General features: G+C 42.6%; 1 protein-coding gene across 3 annotated transcripts in view; it reads right to left on the reverse strand.

Annotated features, from left to right (window-relative positions):
* The window catches only part of PCNX1 (pecanex 1), an 80,148-nt gene extending 59,997 nt beyond the window's left edge, over positions 1 to 20,151 (reverse strand). For 2 of the 3 annotated variants that reach the window (XM_082223175.1, XM_082223174.1), the window contains exons 1-4: positions 19,882 to 20,151; positions 3,526 to 3,734; positions 2,761 to 2,866; positions 1,530 to 1,575 (exon numbers count right to left, since the gene is read on the reverse strand). In XM_082223175.1, coding sequence (XP_082079301.1) covers positions 1,530 to 1,575; positions 2,761 to 2,866; positions 3,526 to 3,734; positions 19,882 to 20,034 — 514 coding nt within the window. In that variant the 5' untranslated portion in view covers positions 20,035 to 20,151. The remainder of the gene's footprint in view (positions 1 to 1,529; positions 1,576 to 2,760; positions 2,867 to 3,525; positions 3,735 to 19,881) is intronic. The other variant, XM_082223176.1, reaches the window with a different exon arrangement.
* Between the last annotated feature and the right edge of the window lie 1,602 nt (positions 20,152 to 21,753).

Here is a 21,753-nt window from a genome sequence, read left to right on the forward strand (position 1 = left end):
CTGCGTCCCCCCCCCAATACCAAAATGAGCACAATAGCATTGGTACTCATTCCTCTTGTACTAGTACAACACTGCATTTTACAGCTCATGAAGCTATGCACATGTTTAAGTGAGAATCACCAAAGAACTTTTGTTATTGGGTGGCATATAAAGGCTGTACAGAAAATAAAATAAATAATGCTGTGCAGTGAGGCTGCTACTATGTTGCCCAGTCACCATCTTGTCCACTATTCCAGTATCAGACCATTTCTGATGCCAACAGCGCTATCTACAAAAAAAACAGTATACACCCACCATACCCAATCAAGAGCCGTAGGCCCTCTTTCAACAGTAGCTCTTATGAAAATGACACATGATGAAGTGATGGACAACAAATACTAAAACCAAGGGATATTTCCTGATTTGAACTGAAACTGCAATTTTTGCCTTGCATCTCTTGCCTCTCCACAGAGCCATCCAAGACTCAGAGTTTCTCTAGCCTACCTTCTCACAGTTGAAAAGCAGAGCAGAAAGATTACCAGACACTTGTCAATTAGTATGCACAACACTGTGACACACAGAGAGATAATATATGTCCAAAGCAGAGAAAAAGCTTGCTAAAATGGCTAGGACAACAGGAGAGGGACCCTGGACCCTGAGTTAGAAGCAGCTATCTACTTAGGCTGGCAGAAGCACTAATATGTCACAGAATAGGAAGTCTTTCCCAATCTAGAACCCAATGACAACCAATGGTCTGCTACCAATCTCTGGCTACTTATGGGTTCTACAATGCTGGGCAATATAGCCCAAGAGTATGGGCTGTGATTGATTTCAAGATATAGTGGCCAGGAAAGGGTGTGCCCATTGGAGGAAGCTAGTAACCTTTCCCAACAAGACCATTGGGTTATACAGCTCATATCAAATACAGAACAGTAAGATCCAATCAAAATGGATAGAGATTGTTCTGATACTGTAAGCAATATTTACTCAAAACTGGGAGGTGAGAATTACTACAAAGCATAACATGAAAACACTTAAGTATTTAGTGGTTAGTTATTTCACCAAAGGCATGAACACTAAATAGGAAAGGTCAGCAACCAGCTCACTTACTGTAAGCTTAAATGTCACAGAACACACTTATGAAACATCCAGGAATTCATATATTCACTGACAAACAAATGCTAATTTTCTATTTTATAAATTCATCTAATCCAAAATATTTTGGCAAATCAGAAAACTTCCATTTGATGTGCCAGATCATATACAAGCAGCAAGTTAGCATAATATTGCAACCACTGACTACAGGAGAAAATGTGAAGTGGAGAAAAATATGGCTCCTGTCAATCGTGTTTTATGAGTGGGTGTAGCCATTTTATGTGAACAAGCTGCAATAGCATTCTTTTATAACACTTTTTGCTAAGTCTTGGCAATCTTTACAGATAGCCCTACACTATGCATCACTTTGCCATGAACCAACTGTATGTTGATAAATTGAAAAGGCTACTTGATACCAGTTGTGCTTGAAGATGAATTTAATAACTAGGCCTTACCTTTAATGGTAGCTGCAGTTCCCCGCCGAGATAAGCCAGATCCAATCTAAAATGAAGCAACAAAGTTTATTTACCTGCCTAAACAATTACGACTGGCAAAGACAAGTTAAATGCCCAATTTCTCCCATGTACGCAGCAGGAGTATGGCACTTGCAAGAATAATAAAGAATAATAAAACCTGAAGAGCTGCATCCACTGGTGCTCCTTGCGCAGATCGCAGCCTCTTCGATCCAGCAGAGGCTTGTGCAGGTGGAATGGGGAGAGAGATGACTTTCACCAAGTCCCCCTGCAGTTTTCTATCCCACCTCCCATGCTGTTCTAAAGGGTTCCCCAAACTTCTGCAGCAGATCTGGGGAATTGGCAAAAGTCACCTCCCTCCTTTTCTACTGATGGAAAGCCTTCACTAGATCCAAGTGGCTTGTCACTAGCTGCAACTCAGAGTTGCTTGTTTTCTCTTTCTGAAAAAGCCACTATGTTGCTACTGTGTTGCTCCTTTTCTAGAAACTGATTCTTCAAGACTTCATAGAATACTTTTTTGTTAAGAGAAAAAAGCAAAGTAATTAATTTGGCATGATAGCAAGGAAACCCCGGCAATTAATGCCACAAAATAACTGCAATACATGAGGACACTTTAGTTTGCTGTTTTAGTGATAGGAGTTAAAACTAGATTCCTTTCCACAAACACACCTTCCCTGACACTCACAAAAGCATTTACGCCTCAGACAATAGCAATAATTAGGTGTGAAAGAACAAACAGGTTTAATCTCTTTCCATTCTCACAAATTCATCTTCACAAAGTTTTGTCAACATCTGAAGAATAGGAGTGTATTATGTGTTTCAAGGAGCCACAGCAGCTCAGGATTAAAAACAAAACATATAAAGGGCAGCAGCCAAAAAAACAACAACCAACAACGTTACTTCACTGCAGGAACAGCTTCAACATGCAACTTAGAAACATTTGAAATTACGCAATTTTTGATCCACACAATTTTGAAATAGGTAAGAATCTTCTAAAACCAGCAAAGCTGAAACCAACAAACTAATAAAGTATGTTTAAAAGACTAGCAAAATGAGATTCTTAGCTGTCCTCAGACAGAGAAGACGGAACTAAAAATAAAGGTAACATCATGTATTGGAGCATATTTCTGCTGAACTTAACTGGAACAGCAACAGTATCCATTATAATGGCATATTAAAAAAAAAAAGCAGTTGTTGCATGATTAATTCTTACCTGGTTATTTAGGTCTAGGCCAGCAAAGGAATTTCGTGAACTACAGCCTACAGGAGGAGTGGCTTCTCGTACAAACTCTGACATCTCGATCCCTCCACCAGGATCACTAAATATGAAATGTTTAAGAAATCTTAAATATTACAGTGTTCTGGTTGTTCATGACAAATAAGTCAGAAGGCACATCTGGGGCAAGTCTCTAGATAGCTGATAATGAGTTCATCTACTAAGCATATAGAACAGGGTTGTGAAACCTTTGATATTCCAGATGCTGTAAAACAACAACTCCCATTATCACTCCTATCACTGAATATGATGGCTGAGGCTAATAGAGTTGGCAGCCCAACAACACCTTGAGGACTACAGATACAGAAACACCACTACTACAATCAAAGTTTGCAGCAAAGTTTCAAATATGGCTGCAGAGATTTTGCTCAATTCCTTCCAACCGAAATAAACTTAGACAACAGTGTTTGTCTAGATTTAGGATGTAAATCAGAATAACAGATTAGAAGACCTTTCTAACAGAATCGATAGGACTGGATGAACTACGTTCAAGGGGACTAAACTTGCAGAAAACTGCAGTCAAACATTAACTATGCATGAGTGCTAGTTGGTGCATGAAGCGGTTAAAACTACGGAACTGGATTGCTAGACTCAGTTAGGTCACACCCCTCACCAGAACTACAACATGCTTTAAGTTGTTTAAGCCTTAGGTCATGACAAAGGGGGGGGGAGTATCCATCACATGGACTAATGTTTCCTTACCTAGGTCCATTACTGTCCTTTCTTCTGGCAGAAGAGTTCCCTTGTTCTGTTTTTGCACCTCTATCCATACGCTCACTGGCATTCTTCTCCACAATCTCACCTTCATCAAGTGCCCTGTGCAGACGGTAGTTTACCATCTTCAGAACAATGAATAGAGCGGCTATCACAGGGCAGTAGATTGCTACTATCACCATGGAAGAAGGAAGGGCCTTTCAAAAGAGACAAAAATAAATGAAGTCATTAAGGATACAAGCAGAAAAGTCACCTATCACCAAGATCTTGAAGTTTGTGTATGGCAATCTGCATATACCTTCTATAAATATCATTTTTATACTGCATTCTATGCAATGTTGTCCAAAACAGGACTTATTGATATACATATTAGGGTCATGGGGAAGAATCCTGAATCATATTCACATATTTAACCACATACAAGTTCATTAACGTTAGCAAGTAACACTGAATTGAGTAAATGTATTCAAGTGAAAAAACAGCCCTCTTTGGGTGGTAGGCTAAAAGTTAAGTAAACATGTGAGGGGGTTAGTGGGAATGAACATGCTAGTTCCACCTCCTATATCACTGTTCTTGACACTGTTTGTGAAGAGTGATTTTCTGAAGCAGGATGTCCTCCCTGTGTATTTTAAAATAGATACCTCTTATTCAAAGTGGCTGAAGAACACATCTTTATTTGTAACAACACAGGGACAAAAGCGATGAGATCTCTTGCAATTTTCAATAAGAGGATTAATATTTCTTAGGTTTAGCTCTGAACTACAATATTTTTCTATATCAAATCTTGCATTTATTATTATCACCATCATCAGTTTATTAATCATCTTCTGTACAATCACCCAACGTGATGTACAAGAAAAAATAGCCAAAAAAAGTTTAAAAGCCATTTAAATAAACCCCAGTCCCCATATATATTTAAAACAAAACAAAAACAAAACAAGTAGGTATTCATAGCCTATACCCATTTATACAGCCGTGAAAGCCTGTCAAAATAAAAATGTTGTCAGCTGTTTCCAGAAAGAGCTGATAGTCGGCACCTGTTACTTCTCAACAGGAACTCTGTTCCAAAGTACATGGGCAGCCACACTAAAAGTCCTGCTGTGAGTTATTGTTGGTCAGGCTTCTGAGATCTTTGAAACTTGCAGGAGAAACATAGCCACAATAATCTACTGGACATATAAGGGATAAGGTGGTCTTATCCAAAAGATTTTTTAAAAAGCGCCCATTTCTAGGTCATGACTACAATACACACGAAAAATAACGTAAGTAACAGTGCCAGAAATAGTCTCACCTGAAGACTTAAATAGCTCCCTTTGGTCAAGGCAAATAGGGAAACACGAAACAAGACTTTTGCTGTACAGTTCCATAATCAACCCCCTGGCTCAATCCTCCTTCTCCCACCCTCATATTGCTTTCATTACTCTCAATAAAGAATTTAGATTTCGCTATATAAAGAATCCCTAGCCTCTGTTTAGGTGTACAAATAGTTTTTTCCACTTCTGAGGCAGAAAGGATTAGTCACAGACACACCAATCCATTTTAGCTATAATGCATCCTTTGTTAAATGTTACCCTGAGAGAAAGGGAAGGAAGTTATGGTACTAAGGTTGCATGTAATGGAACCACTGACATACTTTTGCTTCCACCTATACGACCTGGAGCAGAAATTTTGCAGGCCTCTCATGAATTGCTTTACATGTTTTTTCCCCCTTTTAAAACAACAAACCCCTTGGTACAGTAATGATCATTGGCTCAGGTGACTAGTAGACGGCAAAGCAAAATAATAAAATAACCCTTGGATCACCTAAGTACAGTGACCTCGGAAAGTAATGATTAATTTTAGACAAATAATAAGAAAAGCAAAAAGAACCAAGCACATTAACACAGGCAACTCGAAGTCAGCTATCCTTACCCGCAAGGCAGCAGAGGTTTATTATATATTGCAAAATGAAATTTTAAAAATTGTACTAAAAATAATAATCCACTGAAGATTTTGCACAAGATTATACAGGATTTTGCACAATCTTTATCAAAATTCCCTTAATTATCATTCTATCAAATGTGCGTTTTCATTATCATTATCATCCCAACTGATAATATCCTCTTCCAACTCCTTTTTTTCTAATGAACAAATGATTATGCACAGATCAGAAACTGTAGACCCTGAGCAAGCCATCTCTTTTCAGCAGCTTAATGCATATGAAAGCTGTCAGAAGGCTACACTAATTAAAACTTTTTCCCCTGACAAGACGTAAATGACTTTTATTCATTCAACTATAGTTGTAAGCAGGTACCAAGGCAACCACCTAGCAATTCTAAGAACACTATACAGTTTCTAACAATGCATTTTCCCAATTTAAACAGTATTAGACAGTACGTGCACATATATATATGTGTTAGATCACCAGTATTTCTTCAAGACGTTACAAGGCAACACCAGGGAAAAATGCACCAAGGAAAACTAGCAACACTCCTGTCACTTTATTTACCTGGCACTTTCTTATGCCACAATGTATTGCCAGATTCACTCCAGCAACGTCCTCTAGCTATTACGGCACAAATCCAGCCACTTTTATCAAGCTCTTGGCGTACATTCCTCACCGTTCTATGAGTCTAGATACCCAATTAATTTTCCGTTTTCTTCAACTATCCAGCTTGCTCCATACATCAGATCTATTCTACTCTAAAGGTCATCCGTTTCAACCATCCATTCATGATTCAAAAGCCCTCAGACTCCAATATGACTCCAAGTTCATAGCTACATAAAGAAAAAATGTGCTAGTGTCAAGGATTCCATGGCCCCAACTGGGAACCCCAGCACCTGAGACTTCACATACTAAGCCTCTTGTGACTGCATGCTCAGGTGCTAGAAACTCCCTCCAACACAGCAAAGAGCAGGATGCAACACTGACCACAGATCCATTGACCAAGCTTGATGTTAGATAAGGATGCTGCACGGCCCAGCCCTGGCCCAGCCCCATACTATCTTGGAAGGACAGAGAATGTGGGAAGTATATTTTAGGAAGCCTTGTAAAAGGGAAATGACTTGGCATAGAGACCATTTGGCAAGAAAATATGCATTAGAGGAAAGTGGGCTTCTGAATTGCTACTGTTAAAAATAGAATTTGCACTCTCCATTTATACAGTGTTGAATATAATGAAAAGGTTATTTGCAGGAGTGTTTGATGAATGGTTCACAATGGATATTTTATATAATGCATTTAACTGATAGTCTCAACCACAGTTTTACTCAGTACAATTACTTTTTATTCTTTTATCTTTCCCTTCAAAATATTTGACTCCCTTAGATATAAACAACTGATTGTCTAGATGTCGCCTGAACTTACTGTTTTGCTATAACCAGGCCTTTGGCTGATTAAATATTATATGACCTCTTAAATGTGTTTGGGGGAGCGGATCATTAGTTTGTTTTTGTTTTGTGTTATGTATTTTGAGTTCTCATTTTGAATTTTTTTGTTATGAACCACCCTATGATCTTCTGAAGATGGGCAGTACTATATAAAAATTTAATAACAACATATTGGTGCCCCATTACTGGAGCAGTACTTTTCCCCATATCAACATACTCATACTCTAAATTCATCTGCTGGGGATCTTCTCCATTTACCTCTTCCACCAGAAAAATAACAATCATTTTCAAGGCTTTCTTGGCATGGCATCCCAGTAATGGAATGCCCTATTCAAACAGGTCTACTTGGTTCCGACAGTGCTATCATCAATTAACCATTTTTCCAAAAAAAGAAGAAGAAGCTTTTACTTCAACTCTAGAGATTAGCATATCAGCCAAATATTTTATCTGTTACTTGCTTTTGCATTTATTGTATTGGTTTTATACTGTATACCTCCCTGAAATTTAAAATATACATGTTTTAAATAAAGTTTGCTGTTTAAATGAAGGTAGCTAAGTGTTATTAAACTTCAAAATTCACATTATTCTGAAAAAGTACTTCTCTTGCCCAATTAACAAATGTGTACAAATCAGAAATCTTGAAATCATCAGCAGGTTAAAGGTTTTTTTTGTCTTGTTACACACACAACTAAGAATATAGCAATAAATAAAAGTGTAAGAAAACATAACCAATTAAACATTCCAGTGGCAAAGAGAGTATAATAATAAGTGGGTGGAACAGAAGAGAAGATCAAGCTATCATAATTGAACATGTTTAAGAAATTTTAATATAATGATTGCCTCATTTTATCTTTGTACTTTGTAGGTTTCTGAAGATGCAGCAACTGGACAAGCTTCCAGCCACATTAAACATTGGAACAATTCATCTCGCTCAACAAAGCAGCCCAATTAGGCTTTAGTGCAGACCTATTCTAGGCTACATATCTGGACCACTATGATCTACTGCAGTGTTATAGCCATATATAAGGTATCATTACAAAACTTTTCAGATTCTGTACGGTCACAAAGGGACATAGAATTCTACAGACCTAGCAGTCATTTCTGTGTTTAAAATGAGCCATAGTCTTGATTTTTAAAGGATCAGTAAAAACTATTGAATGTCTGTATATAAAAAGTTCAAGCACATACTGGTGCATCAAATAAATCTTTTCATCAATAATAAACCCCTTAAAGAGTTCTGAGCCACTACTAAACATTGCTGTTTCTCCACCAAGGTCATATTTGCACCTTTATAATTACATGTACCTCTGCTACACAGTAAGCAGCTTCCCCCTTTTCCTGCTCTGAGTTAGGGAAGGGTGATGATGGGCTTATTTTTCAACAGCAGCACTTCAAGTTGTACTGCCCAGCAACAGCCAAGATCATAGGCCAAGCTCTCTTTTCTACAGGGGGTAACTTCCTCAACCAATGCTCAGTGACAGTGGTCCAAATCAGAACAGGGAAGGAGGGAGGAACCTGACAGGCACAATTGGTGGCTTGGTTAGCAAAGCCAGTCAAAAATTGCAGATCACTGCCTTGCATATTTATTCAGTATAGGTGTACAGTGGTACCTCTGGTTGCAGGCGGGATCCATTCCGGAGGTGCGATCGGATCCCGAGGTTTCTGCAACCCGAGGACTGCTGTGCATGCAGCAGTAGACTGCTTCTGTGCATGCATGCATGGCAAAACCCGGTAATATGCTTTCAGGTTTGCCACTTTCGCATCCCGAAGTTTACGTAACCAGAGGGTTACTTAACCGAAGGTACTACTGTATATGAGAATAAAAAGGTAAAGGGACCCTGACCATTAGGTCCAGTCGTGGCTGACTCTGGGGTTGCGGCACTCATCTTGCTTTATTGGTCGAGGGAGCCGGCGTGCAGCTTCCGGGTCATGTGGCCAGCATGACTAAGCCACTTCTGGTGAACCAGAGCAGCACACAGAAACGCCGTTTACCTTCCCGCCAGAACGGTACCTATTTATCTACTTGCACTTTGACGTGCTTTCGAACTGCTAGGTTGGCAGGAGCAGGGACCGAGCAACGGGAGCTCATCCCATCGCGGGGATTCGAACCGCCGACCTTCTGATTGGCAAATCCTAGGCTCTGTGGTTTAACCCACAGCGCCACCCGCATCCCATATATATGAGAATAGAAGCACACAAATTACTGTTAGGTACCTTCAAATTTACAGGCTAGAAAGCCTAGAAATGAGTCAGACAATTCAGGAGATTCATGCAAGGTATGAAGAGAATAATAAATAATAATAATAATAATAATAATAATAATAATAATAATAATAATAATAATAATAATAAAATTTATTTATATCCTGCCCATCTGGCTGGGTTTCCCCAGCCACTCTGGACGGCTCCCAACCAAATATTAAAAACACAATACAGCATTAAACATTAAAAACTTCGCTAAACAGGGCTGCCTTCAGATGTCTTTATAATAAATAATATTTTAATTGAATAATAAAAATGTTAGTGCTCTGCAGAAACTGGAGAGAATAAGTTTCCGTGATTATATTTTAAACAATACTATGTTGCAAATAAAAAGATGTCCATGTTGCAATGGGGGGGGGGAACATTACTGAAATTTGTTCAACTACTGTTCACTGTTTTATCTTTTGTAAACCACTTTGAAGTTTTTAAAAATCAAGTGGTGTAGAAATATGTAACATATCTACAGGTGTAGAGAATGTGGAGTTGCCCAGAGATTGACATTGCTCATAGAATCTAGAATCTTACTAGTTGGAAGGGACCCCGAGGGTCATCTAGTTCAGCCCCCTACATTGCAGGAAACTCAGCTCAAGCATTCTTGACAGATGGCCATCCAATCGCTACTTAAAAACCTCCAAGGAAGGAGAGTCCACTATCTCCCGAGGGAGACTGTTCCGCAGTTAAATGATCCATCATTAGATGAGCAGTGAGGTAGCCAAGTTTGCTGATGATACCAAATTGTTCAGGGTTGACCGGTGTTAGAAACTGAGATAAGAAAGCTAGGAGATAAATGGTACCTTAAACCTAGGTTACGGGCACCACAATGGAGCCCACTTTTTTTATAACAAGAATACAAAGCTGAAAAATAATAAACTGTGGCTGAAATCTTATGTTCATTTTTCACGTGGTCTAGTTCTCATCTGAAGACTGCAAAAAAGGCCATACTTCTCCTGCCCGCCCTCCTAATATTCTTACGAGGGTTTCTTCTCCAGTCTTGAGTGAGTGGCTGGAAGTGAGGCGGCAGAAAAAAGGTCCTCCTTTCCTTCTAGCAAAGGCAGTTTTAATCTCAAATCTTGGGCGCAATACTGCACCCAAAGCTCAGAAACTGCTCGCATTAAAGAAATTCCCTGTTGCAAACCACGCCTATAACAGTGGGAGTTTTGAACGCTGGGGTTGACCCAGTGTGTGACAGCTGCGAAAGAGGAAAATCCCTTATTGGAGATCATTAGACAAAGGACTGAATATAAAACTGCCAATATTATAATAACATTTATACGAATCTATGGGTGTGGCCACACTGGGAATACTGTTTAGAGCAGGGGTCAGCAAACTTTTTCCGCAGGGGGCTGGTCCACTGTCCCTCAGACCTTGTGGAGGGCTGGGCTATATATATTTTTTTATTTAAAAAAAAAAACGAATTCCAATGCACACTGTGAGGGGGGCAAGTAGTCCTCCTCCCCACCCCACCCGCCTTCTCAGTTTGCCCCCTGCCTCATTTGCCGAAGGGCTGGCTGCGGTGGCACAAAACGGGCTTCCTCCCTGCCTAGAGAAAGAAGGTGCTGCGCTTAACTTCCCAGGGGCTGCGCACCACCACCGCTGCTGCTGCTGCTGCTACTGCTGCTGCTTTTCGTGAAGCGGATGGGCAGAGCGAGTTCGTCCGCTCCACTTTCTGGCCCATAGGAGCACCAGGGCAGCAGTGATGGCGACGGGAGGAAGAGGCTGAGCGGCGGAGGCTCTGCCAATCAAACACCGCACCTGGTTTACCTCAGCGCGGCACGGGGATGACTCCGCTGAAGTAAACCAGGCACGGTGTTTGATTGGCAGAGACACCGCCGCTCGGCTTCTTCCTCCCATCGCCATCACCAGGAGTCTCAGCTTCACGGTGAGTTCCAGCTTCATGGTGCGAGCCAGATTTAGGACCCAAGTGGGCCTGATCCGGCCCAGGAACCGTAGTTTGCTGACCCCTGGTTTAGAGTTCCAGTTGCATCACTCCAAAAAGGATACTGTTGACACACCAGTAAGTGAAGCTTAAAGGCACTTCCATATAAGCTACTCATAAGCCTTGAACATGCCATGCGAATCAGTTCTTTGGTAAACAAGATTGCTCTGGCAAATCTATTATTAATAGATTAATGTTCTGTATTGAGATTTCACCAACAGCCATCAATCTCTCATTCACAAAGAGTACCTTGACTTAAACCTTCATTTTAAAATGTGTAACTAATAATTCAACCTCTTTACCACGCCAGTAATTTAATGCTCTGAGTCTTAGACTCCCCTGCATATTAACCCTTTCCCTGACTTAGGAGGACTGACCCCTTATAACTTATTGAAACATCTTCACCTTGCCAGACTGGATCAAGCTTGAGCGCTCCCCGCCCTAAAGCACCATGGTGATGAAAACAACACTGCAATACCCAATTGCCTCAACACCCCCAGAGATATATCTACTTAAATGCAGCAACTCCTTTAATTATGCAAATCAACACGGTAAAGGTTCCTCAGAGTGCTCATAAACAAAACTGAAGTTGTCAAACCGAAGTTGCCATGGATTTTTTTTAAAGCCCATGTATGTCGTTGCCAGGATGCTTAGGAATCCAAAATATTTATTCAGCCCAGAGTCTAAGAATTGAATGTTTGATCTCTGTTTTTTAAATTATTTTTGGAGCACTGTATATCAGAGACCCCTCGAGTTTACCTTCGAGAAAAAGTGTTTGTCATAGACCTGACAAGAGGGGTTTTGACCCAGTTTAATACTCATCAGACCTGATTAAAGATGGGTTTTATACAGTTTTAAACAGTGGCCCATGACAGTATCAAATTCAACATATATGTGAAAAGAAAATTGTCTGGACATTCGACATAGTAACATAGTTACATAGTTTCTTCTTTGAAGAAAAAGAAATCTTTTAAAGATGAGGGAGTTAGTTGAAAGGGGAGAGAAAGGAAAAGTTGCTGGTTATGGCTACTCAAGTAAGATCTTTGGAACAAGAGTGAACAGTTCACTAAAGACATCAGCTAAATATGCTGAGGAGGTGAAAAGGCAAACGTCGTACAGTACTAGGAACACAACTGGAAATAAAGCTGCCACTATCGTAACACAGTGACATAAATGCATGGCAGCATCACACTGGGAATAATGTGCACAATTCAGGTTGCCAATCTATGGGACACTACAGATGCTCTTGTCAGACCTCACCTGGAGTACTGTGTCCAGTTCTGGGCACCACAGTTCAAGAAGGACACTGACAAACTGGAACATGTCCAGAGGAGGGCAACCAAAATGGTCAAAGGCCTGGAAACGATGCCTTATGAGGAACGGCTAAGGGAGCTGGGCACGCTTAGCCTGGAGAAGAGGAGGTTAAGGGGTGATATGATAGCCATGTTCAAATATATAAAAGGATGTCACATAGAGGAGGGAGAAAGGTTGTTTTCTGCTGCTCCAGAGAAGCGGACACGGAGCAATGGATCCAAACTACAAGAAAGAAGATTCCACCTAAACATTAGGAAGAACTTCCTAACAGTAAGAGCTGTTCGACAGTGGAATTTGCTGCCAAGGAGTGTGGTGGAGTCTCCTTCTTTGGAGGTCTTTAAGCAGAGGCTTGACAACCATATGTCAGGAGTGCTCTGATGGTGTTTCCTGCTTGGCAGGGGGTTGGACTCAATGGCCCTTGTGGTCTCTTCCAACTCTATGATTCTATGATTCTATGAAATATTTATGGGTATTTAGTTTTAAGAAATATGAGCTAGGGAAAATGTGTTACAGGTTTATAAAATTATGTGCTGGTGTGGAAAAATTTAAAAGACTCTCCCTCTGTCACAATATTTGTTATTAGTTATTCCTTAGCCAAGTTTAATTCCAAATTATCAATAAAACTCAAGAAAGCACAAGAAAGAAAAAACATTATATGAAGAACACAAACAGCAATCCAACATCAGAAGCAACAATAAAATCAGTTTCCAAAGGGATCACTGTATTAGTATTTTGCTGGAAACATGGCACCTTAAAGATTTACCAATTACCAATTTATTATATATAAAATAAAATCAGTATCGATGTTCAGATAAAAAGCTTTATTCAAATAATTTCAAAGCAAACAAAGCAAGTGCCCTGCAAGCATCTCTGGGAAGTTATTCCAGAACCAGACCAGGCCTTCTCCTTGGTCACCACCCATCAAACCTCCAAAGAGGGGAAGGGAACCTTTAAAGCAGTCCCTGATGAACTGCAAGTTTCACATGAGAAAAGATGGTTCTTTAAATGCCTGGGTACCAAGCTGCATATAGGGCTTTCCAGGAAACAATGGCAAACTATTATTACTACAATCACCTCTTACACACATTTAATGTGATTTCAACCTTACATGGTTGAAAGCCAGTTATTTGGAATCACACATATTAAATGCATGGAATGCACTGCTTATTGCACTCTGGAGTGCTTTTGTGAGATGTCTCCTTTGCTTGGGGGCAGAGGCGGGGGGCAAGGCCCAATCACCGCACTGGCTCCAGAAAGGTAACGATGTTCACACAGGGATGATTCAAGTATAAGCGTTTTTGCATATACAAACTATCCCCAGATCATAACCATATGCAAGATACATTTGTACTGTGCTTTTACTGTTATTTTATTTGTACCACACTTTTCTATCAGAAACACCTAGCAATTTGAATTATACACCAAAAACAAACATAAAGCTCCCCCCCTTTTTTTTTTACTAGTTCTGGACTGAATATCCCTTTCAAAACTGGAAGTCCTCTAGACTACAACTCCCATCAGCCCTGATCACTGACCATGCTGGATGGGTCCAAAACACCTGGCTGGGGAAGTCTGCCTTAAATACACCAAGAGATCTCTCTTCTCACTTTAATAAAAACCTTGCTGTTGCTTCAAGCAGTGGTGCAGCTGCTCCAGCCATGTTCCTGGAACAGAATGCCCTTGGGAATGACCCCACGTCATAAGGTAGCATCATTCCCAGGGACATTCTTGAGGAGATAAGATGGCTGTCCCCAAAAGACTCTTATTTTCGGTTTGCCACTTCAGCCATTTAAACATGCAAATTAAGTTCTGCATTAATAGAGATCCTCTACTTTCCCTACACATTTTTATTCTTTCCCAGTTTTACACCACAATTTCCTCTCATGCCCTGCCAACTCCCTTCCTCTGTCTGCATCCAAATTTAAAGTACTGTAAACTGAATTCTCTCTGTGTGTGTGTGTGTGTGTGTGTTTACATCATTATGTCTGTGTAGCCTGGGAACAAGTCAACAGCTGATGTGAAATGGACAATGGGGCAGGGAAAACACAACCAGCATTTCTAAACATAACACATTTGTGTGTGCTAAGTATCAGAGTTATTTATTAGGCTTTTTATAAGACAGTTTGGAGAAGCTTTAACATGCCCATTAAGGGTCTGCGCATTTCTTTGTGTGGCAGAACTCAAAGCAAACCTTATGTTAGCATAGCAAAGATCTATCCCTACACCGACAATGTACCTCCAGGCTTTCATGATGCAATTTCCTTTTACCACTCTGTTGACAAGAGTTCTGCTTGTCTGCCACTTCCAAATATAGTCCTTTCAAAAACTTTTTTAGACTTACAGAAATGTACAGAACTAATGCAGCATTTTGTGCACTTATGTAAAGGCACATAAAAAGCCCTAAGCAAACACCAAACCAACAAAACAAAACTGGCTCAGTATACACACACACACATATTTTGCTTCATATGGAAGGCCAACAGTAGCAAATGAGCAGGTGGGGGTGTGGGGGAAACAAGGGAGGACACAGGCTGAGAATTGCTCAGCCCGCACATGGCAACGAAGACAGCCAAGTTAGGGATTAATTAAGAATTTCTGTACCAATACATCTCCATGTGTGACATTATGACTCTACAGGAACGTTTGTCATTCTTTGAAGCAAAGTAACCTGTACAATGCAGCTATACAACTGCTGACAGCAGTACACTGGTTCCCACATATTTGCATAATAGGAACTGCTACTAGGACACAGGTAAGATTCTATTCATCACTGACACACAATCAATTCATAATGCAGACAAAGCTCTTCAATCAAGTATAAAAATCTTTAGTCACCTTTGTACACTTTTTCAGGCTTTTCATATTATTAACAGAATCTACACCCAATTATGGAAGTCTGTTTTTCCTCATGCTATTGTGATTACTGCGAGCCACTTTGAGCGCAAAAATTTGTTGTTGGAAAAGTGGAATGCAAATATTGAATCAAATCAAAGTGAGCTAAACTTCAGGTGAGCGTACTGAATTCTCTAAGTTGTTCCTACTACTGTTCCTTCTAAAGCGTTGCCCCTACAACTCCCTTTTTGAAAGAAAAAATACGTAAGCTTAGGACTCAAATTGAAACACCAACAATGGTGAAACACTTCCTGGCACACATCTGGATATTTCTTATGCAACAGCCAACATAGCCACACCCATGTACAGCAGTTAGCCCCATTCATTCTGCCCCTCAATAAGCAATGCAGTAGGGCTTTACGGCAAAAGACAGGCATGGCTAAAACTGTTTATCATAGTGGGAAGGGTCTATTACAAATAAGGCAGAGCTTGGGCTGTAATAAACCCACACCAACCCTTGCTATTGGTCTAAGCCACTGTGCCAACTGGGGCAGGGGGATTTACCCTGAAATGTGCTTGAAAAATGAGAAACTGTAATTTTGAAGCTAACCAATCCTGTACACAGTCACAAACCACATCCTAAACGACTCCAGTTACCTCAAAAATGTGCTGTAAATATTTCTGTATTGTGCAACTGCTTCAAGGGCACAGGTCCAGAATGCCTACAGTAAACAGCACTTCAAAAAGTAAGGAATGAGATGACCACAGTGGTTCTATCTATTTAAAATATGTCTAGACTACACACATGGCAAAATATGAAAAAGTTAAAACAGACAATAATGATTCAAACCATTTAACTTACAACTAATTTGATCTATATCTATATATTTCCTGTTACCATCCAAGGCTATTCAACAATTATTTCCCCCCAAAGAATCTAATAGATTATCATTTTCCTTTTTCCTTATTTGTAAGCACAAGAGACTAACAATAATTATTCTTACGCATCTGAAGAAAGAGGATTCTAAAACAGTCATTGCTCCAGCAACAGCTCTGAAATGTCAACTCGATTCCATCACCTTGTATATTTTTCTCCTGGCAAAGCAGGCCTTTACAAACTATATCCTACCCATGCAGACTCCAGTTCGGGGCAGTGTACTGAAGCTCAGGGGTAGAACACATGCTTTGCTGGGAGAGACCCCTATATAAAACCCTGGAGAGCCACTGAGCTAGACAGACCAATGATCTAATGGTGTAAGGCAGCTTCCTACAGTCACAGTAGCTTGGGTTAGCATTCTCCAATGATGTACAATAGGTTTTAAGAGAAGGGCAGACAACATCTTTTGCATTTCCTACTGAGGCACCAAGAACAATTTGCATTTACAAAGTGGGCAATGAGCCAGCAACAGCTGATACATGTCTTCTTGCTATATAAAAGGCTAAGAAAGAAATCGAAACACTGTCACTGCAAAATGCTCGTGCTCATGATATCATCCCTTAAACCATGACCACACTGAAACTGTTGATTTAGAAACACAGCACATTTGGAGCTCTTCCTTTTCCCCTTAATTAGGCCTTTCAAAATGCCACTCTAGAGGTTCATGCTTCTCTCCACTAGAACTAGAAAGAACACATTTTAAAGAAGCATTAAGTCTGGGAGGTGCTAAGAAAAGTGTGGAGGCTGCACAAAAGTTCCTTAAGGATCACCCAACACCAGTAAACCCTCACAACCACAAAGTGAGCCTGTGTCTTGAGTGGTTAAGTACAAAGGTTGACAAAACAGATGTGCAATTGCTTCAGCATGTTTGTATCACTCATCTAGCCTTCCCACATCGACTATGCTACTACAAAGTTTTTAGATGTAGACACACAACAGGCACATGTTAACTGCAAGTGGGCACATACTGAGGCAAATACATGTATCAAATTATGTACAAATCAACCCAAAACATATTCCAAATATGCCAGTTTGATTTCTAATGGTCTGTAGTATTACCAGAGAAACAAAAGAGTACTGGATCCCAGTTACACTTGGCTATCCTTCAGAAAGACAACTTGCCTGATAAGGCAACTTTCAGAAATGGCTTTTGCTAGAAAATGTTTAGTCATAAGCAAACTATGATTGCTCATCTATTACACATTACAGCTTCGGATAGAAAGCCATGAGCTGTCACTGTCTCCCATTTCCTTGCCAATAATATATTGCTTTCAATCATGTGATAAAGCCTCCCCCACACGCGTGATAACAAGAAATAAGCCAAGAAGACTGAAGTTCAGAAATGTAACCATAGCCATGGAGTCTTTCCCAATACTTTTTTAATTGCAAGGAGTTTACTCTCCTGTCAAACTGCAGTAATTGCTAATGAAACAAGTAGACACTTGCACTGAGCTCTTCACTCCTATAGTTGCAAGCTCATGCAGGGTTCTCCCTGGAGTCTCATTTGATGAACCACACATACATCTTTTAGAAGTCAGCTTTTGCCTTGTATGTTTACTTGAATTTACCAGGAATGAAATGTGATCAGTGTCTGGTTGCCACAGCAACACCACACTGACAAAAAATTATTCTCATGCATAGTAGGCAAAATAAAGTCATTGATGGAAGTGGGGGTGAAATAATATCACTATATGAATGCCCTAGCTAGAGGTGCCCATTTCCCCATTCTACTCCACAACACTCTCAGTTAATTATTTTGGATTCTGAAAGCTATATTACCAAAAGTGGCACCAGAATGTTAGTGTCATTATGTCAGCAGGCAAGCATTTAGAAAAAAAGATTCTCAGAAACATCCTGCATACTAGCAACATACATCATGGAGGCAGGTGCCTTAAGGTAGAATAAAGGGACAAAGGAGCTGGGCCAGGACTGGGCAGCAGAGTCTCAAGCTCTGCACTTGTCAAATTTATTGCACATCCATGGATTTGACAGACATTGTACAGATAGCCTACAAGCTAATATGACTGGACCCAAGTTAATAGTAATTTAATATGTATATAATATCAAATGGGGGACGCGGGTGGCGCTGTGGGTAAAAGCCTCAGCGCCTAGGGCTTGCCGATCGAAAGGTCGGCGGTTCGAATCCCCGCGGCGGGGTGCGCTCCCGCTGCTCGGTCCCAGCGCCTGCCAACCTAGCAGTTCGAAAGCACCCCCGGGTGCAAGTAGATAAATAGGTACCGCTTACCAGCGGGAAGGTAAACGGCGTTCCGTGTGCTGCGCTGGCTCGCCAGATGCAGCTTTGTCACGCTGGCCAAGTGACCCGGAAGTGTCTCCGGACAGCGCTGGCCCCCGGCCTATAGATGTGAGATGGGCGCACAAACCCCAGAGTCTGTCAAGACTGGCCCGTTCGGGCAGGGGTACCTTTACCTTTACCTTAATATCAAATGGCAAGAGAATTTGATTCACTGCTATCCCACATAATTCATCCCACGTATTAACTCACAGTATACATGGGGAAGGGAAACTGTGGCCCTCCAGATATTGCTCAAGTATGATTACCATCATCCCTGACCAGTGGCTAAGAGTGGCAATCCAAAAACATCTGAAAAGTTATGGCTCCAAATTTAAACCATACTAGCAGAAAGTGCCGTAGCTTTTCAGAATTGTGTGCAATCTTTGTCCTATCCCAATAGTTAAGTGCTGACCCTCCACATTAGAAGAAAGACAAGTGTTCCTATACTTGTTATTACCAGGACAACATTCCACCAAAGGCATACATAAATGCATTCTATACTTCAGCCTTTTAACTCACATTTATACAAGTTAAACTTAGCAACAGCCATCAGCACAACCAAAGATAAAAAGAGTAGCCAGGGCCTGAACCTTTGGGTATTTATCAGAACTCCAGCTGTGGTATTCTCTGTGCAAGAGAGAACATCTTCTACCCGACCTCACAGATATATTTTGCAACATTAGCAGTAACATTTCCCTTCCAGCTGTTTCTGTACTTTTAGGGACCACAACGATAGCAATCACAGCAAAGATGTGCAATGGTGTGATTTATGCACAGGCCTTTCTCTGCTGCTGCGTGCAGGGCAGTGTACACATGTTGAGAAGCTGCAGCCAGTAGAGGATTCAGAGGGCACAAGACACACAGCAAGAGGATCCCACGTGTAAAACTGCCACCCACTACTATTTACACAAGAGACGGAGCATCACCTCCACACTTACACAAAGCACTTTTTGTGCATAAATTCTGTTGCGCATAAAGCGCAACAAACCAGCGGATCAACCCTTACGGCATATTAAAACCAAAACCAAAAAAAAGGGAGAAACCACTAAAGAGCCATTACACCCGACGGGCCAGATGTCACATTTCCATTACTCATTTTCTGTTTACGTTTTTAAGTGGCAGGAGAAGCAGCCTCCCCGTTCGGCCGATTTCACATTTCCAGGCGCGCCAGATGCAAGCGCTCCATCTGAACCGAGTGGCAGCGGTACCTGTGGAACAGAACCACCCTCCGCCTCGCAGAAAAAGCCTCGGAAATAAAGTGGAAACGCGGGGTGAAGGGGAGAGAGCGGCTGAGGGGGTCGGGCGGCAGCTAGCCAGCGCAGTCCGGCTGGGAAGGGAGACCCCCCCCCCTGAAGGGAAGAGGCAGGGACCGAGGAGAGTTAGGCCGGGCCCCTCACTCACCATGTACAGCGTGAAGGGGAAGCCGAGCAGGAAGAGCCACAGGTAGAGGTGCAGCGCGTTGACCCCGGCGCCCTGGTGCGGGTCCTGGTACCAGCCGCCGCTCAGAGCCGCCCACACCCCCTGGCGCAGAATCTGCAGCACCTGGGAGCCCATGGCGCCCTGGCCCGGGTCCCGCCAGGCTCGAGCCCCCGCTCGCTCTATCCGCCCCGCGAGCCCGGCCACAGCTGCCCGCCGCTTCCACAGCCCGAGCCTCGCGACAGCCACAGGAGCCGCCACCCCCTCCTCCGCCTTCTCCTCCTCCCCCCACCCCCCGCCAACGCCGCCGCCATCTTACGTCCGGGCCCCGGGGTCGCGCGCGCGCGCACCCGCCGCTCGGCTGCCCATGGACCGGCGGCCCTTGCGGCGAGGCCGCAGACAACCCCCACCACCCTGCGCGCGTTTAGCTGGCTCTGCCTCTCCCTCCGCGCCGAGACGAGGAGCCGCCGAGGCGAAGAGCGGCGCCCCGGCTGCTCTAGCTCGCCCCCAAGCGAAGCAGGCGAGCGGCTGGACGGACCCCCGCCACAAGCCAGGGCTCTGCTCGGCAACGGCGTGTTTCCCGGGCTGCGTTGGGAATGCAGCAAAGCACCCAGAAGCGCAGGCATTACAGACGTCGCTCCTTTCGGCCCTGAGTTGGCAGCTCGGAGCCCGCGTCGTATTTTCCCCGCGTTTCAGTTGTTGTTGGCCCCGATGCACAGCAGTGGTGGGCTAAAGCTGGGAAAGGTTTCATCCGTGAGACGACAGAAGTTCCTACCGGAAAAAGGCCACCAAGGGAATACCTCCCAGAGGAATGTCTTTTTTTTTAATTTGTTAAATAAAGCAATGTTTTGAGTTTCGGCCATTTTTTGGTTTTTAATTATTTTGCCGCTTTGCCCCAAAGTTGGGGGTCGAAATACGGAACACACACACACGGCTGAGATCCTAACCACATCTATGAGACTTACTCAGGAGTAAGAGGTGTTAGGATTGCAACTTAGTTGCCATGGGCCTCGCATGGGCCGCTGAAACGGGTCTTTTGATCAGTGCAACCGCAGAGTTTTAGCTGCCAACGCTGAACAAACATTGAGGGTTATAGTGTGATGGACAAAACCGCACTTTCATAGTCACTCCTTAGTTGAAGCAGATCCAGAAGCTGGGAGATGTGGGGGTGCAATCCCAACAGAGACGGTTGGGATTGCACTCCCGTTCTCCCCGGAGGCTGCAAAACGGGGCTTCTGAGGCTACATCCCCTGTTGATTTTACACCTGTGCCGAAAGTGACCCTCTCAGAGGCACCCCACTTCCCCAGGCCCCCGAAGGGGAGTGTTTCCGAAGCCTGCAGAATTTATTTTTTTTTGAAGACTAACGTGGGTTTCCACTCGGAACTGGATTCATCAGACTAGAAGGAATGAACGAACTCGGTTATATTTTCGGAGAGAGGCTGCAGACGCCCGAAGCCTCCCTCCCTCATCTCGCGAGGTTGCGTGCTCCTGCGAGAACACAGGGAAGCGTCTCTGTTGCCATGGCGACAGGGCAGCCCTGCGTATACTTGCTCCGGGTAGTCCCGCTGAAAAGTCCGGCCGCTGAGCTGCTGCTCTTCCCGGCAGTGACTGATGAGCGCCCGCCCCGCCTTTCGAAACTTTCTTCGGGGCGGTGAGCCACCCCGGACGATGGTCTGTCTTCCAGCCTCGGGCATCTGCTTGCCACATTCCTATGTATCTCAATCACTTTTCCCCCTTTTTTCTTTTTGCAGGGATGAGGCACCTGTGGCCCTGTAGCTGTGCGTGGACTCCAAATCCCATCTGCCCCAGCCAGTCTGGATGATGAGAGTTGTAGTCCATTTTGTGACAAGGGGTGC

The sequence above is a fragment of the Podarcis vaucheri genome, assembly GCF_965113315.1.
Source record: "Podarcis vaucheri genome assembly, chromosome: 1".
NCBI lineage: Eukaryota > Metazoa > Chordata > Lepidosauria > Squamata > Lacertidae > Podarcis > Podarcis vaucheri.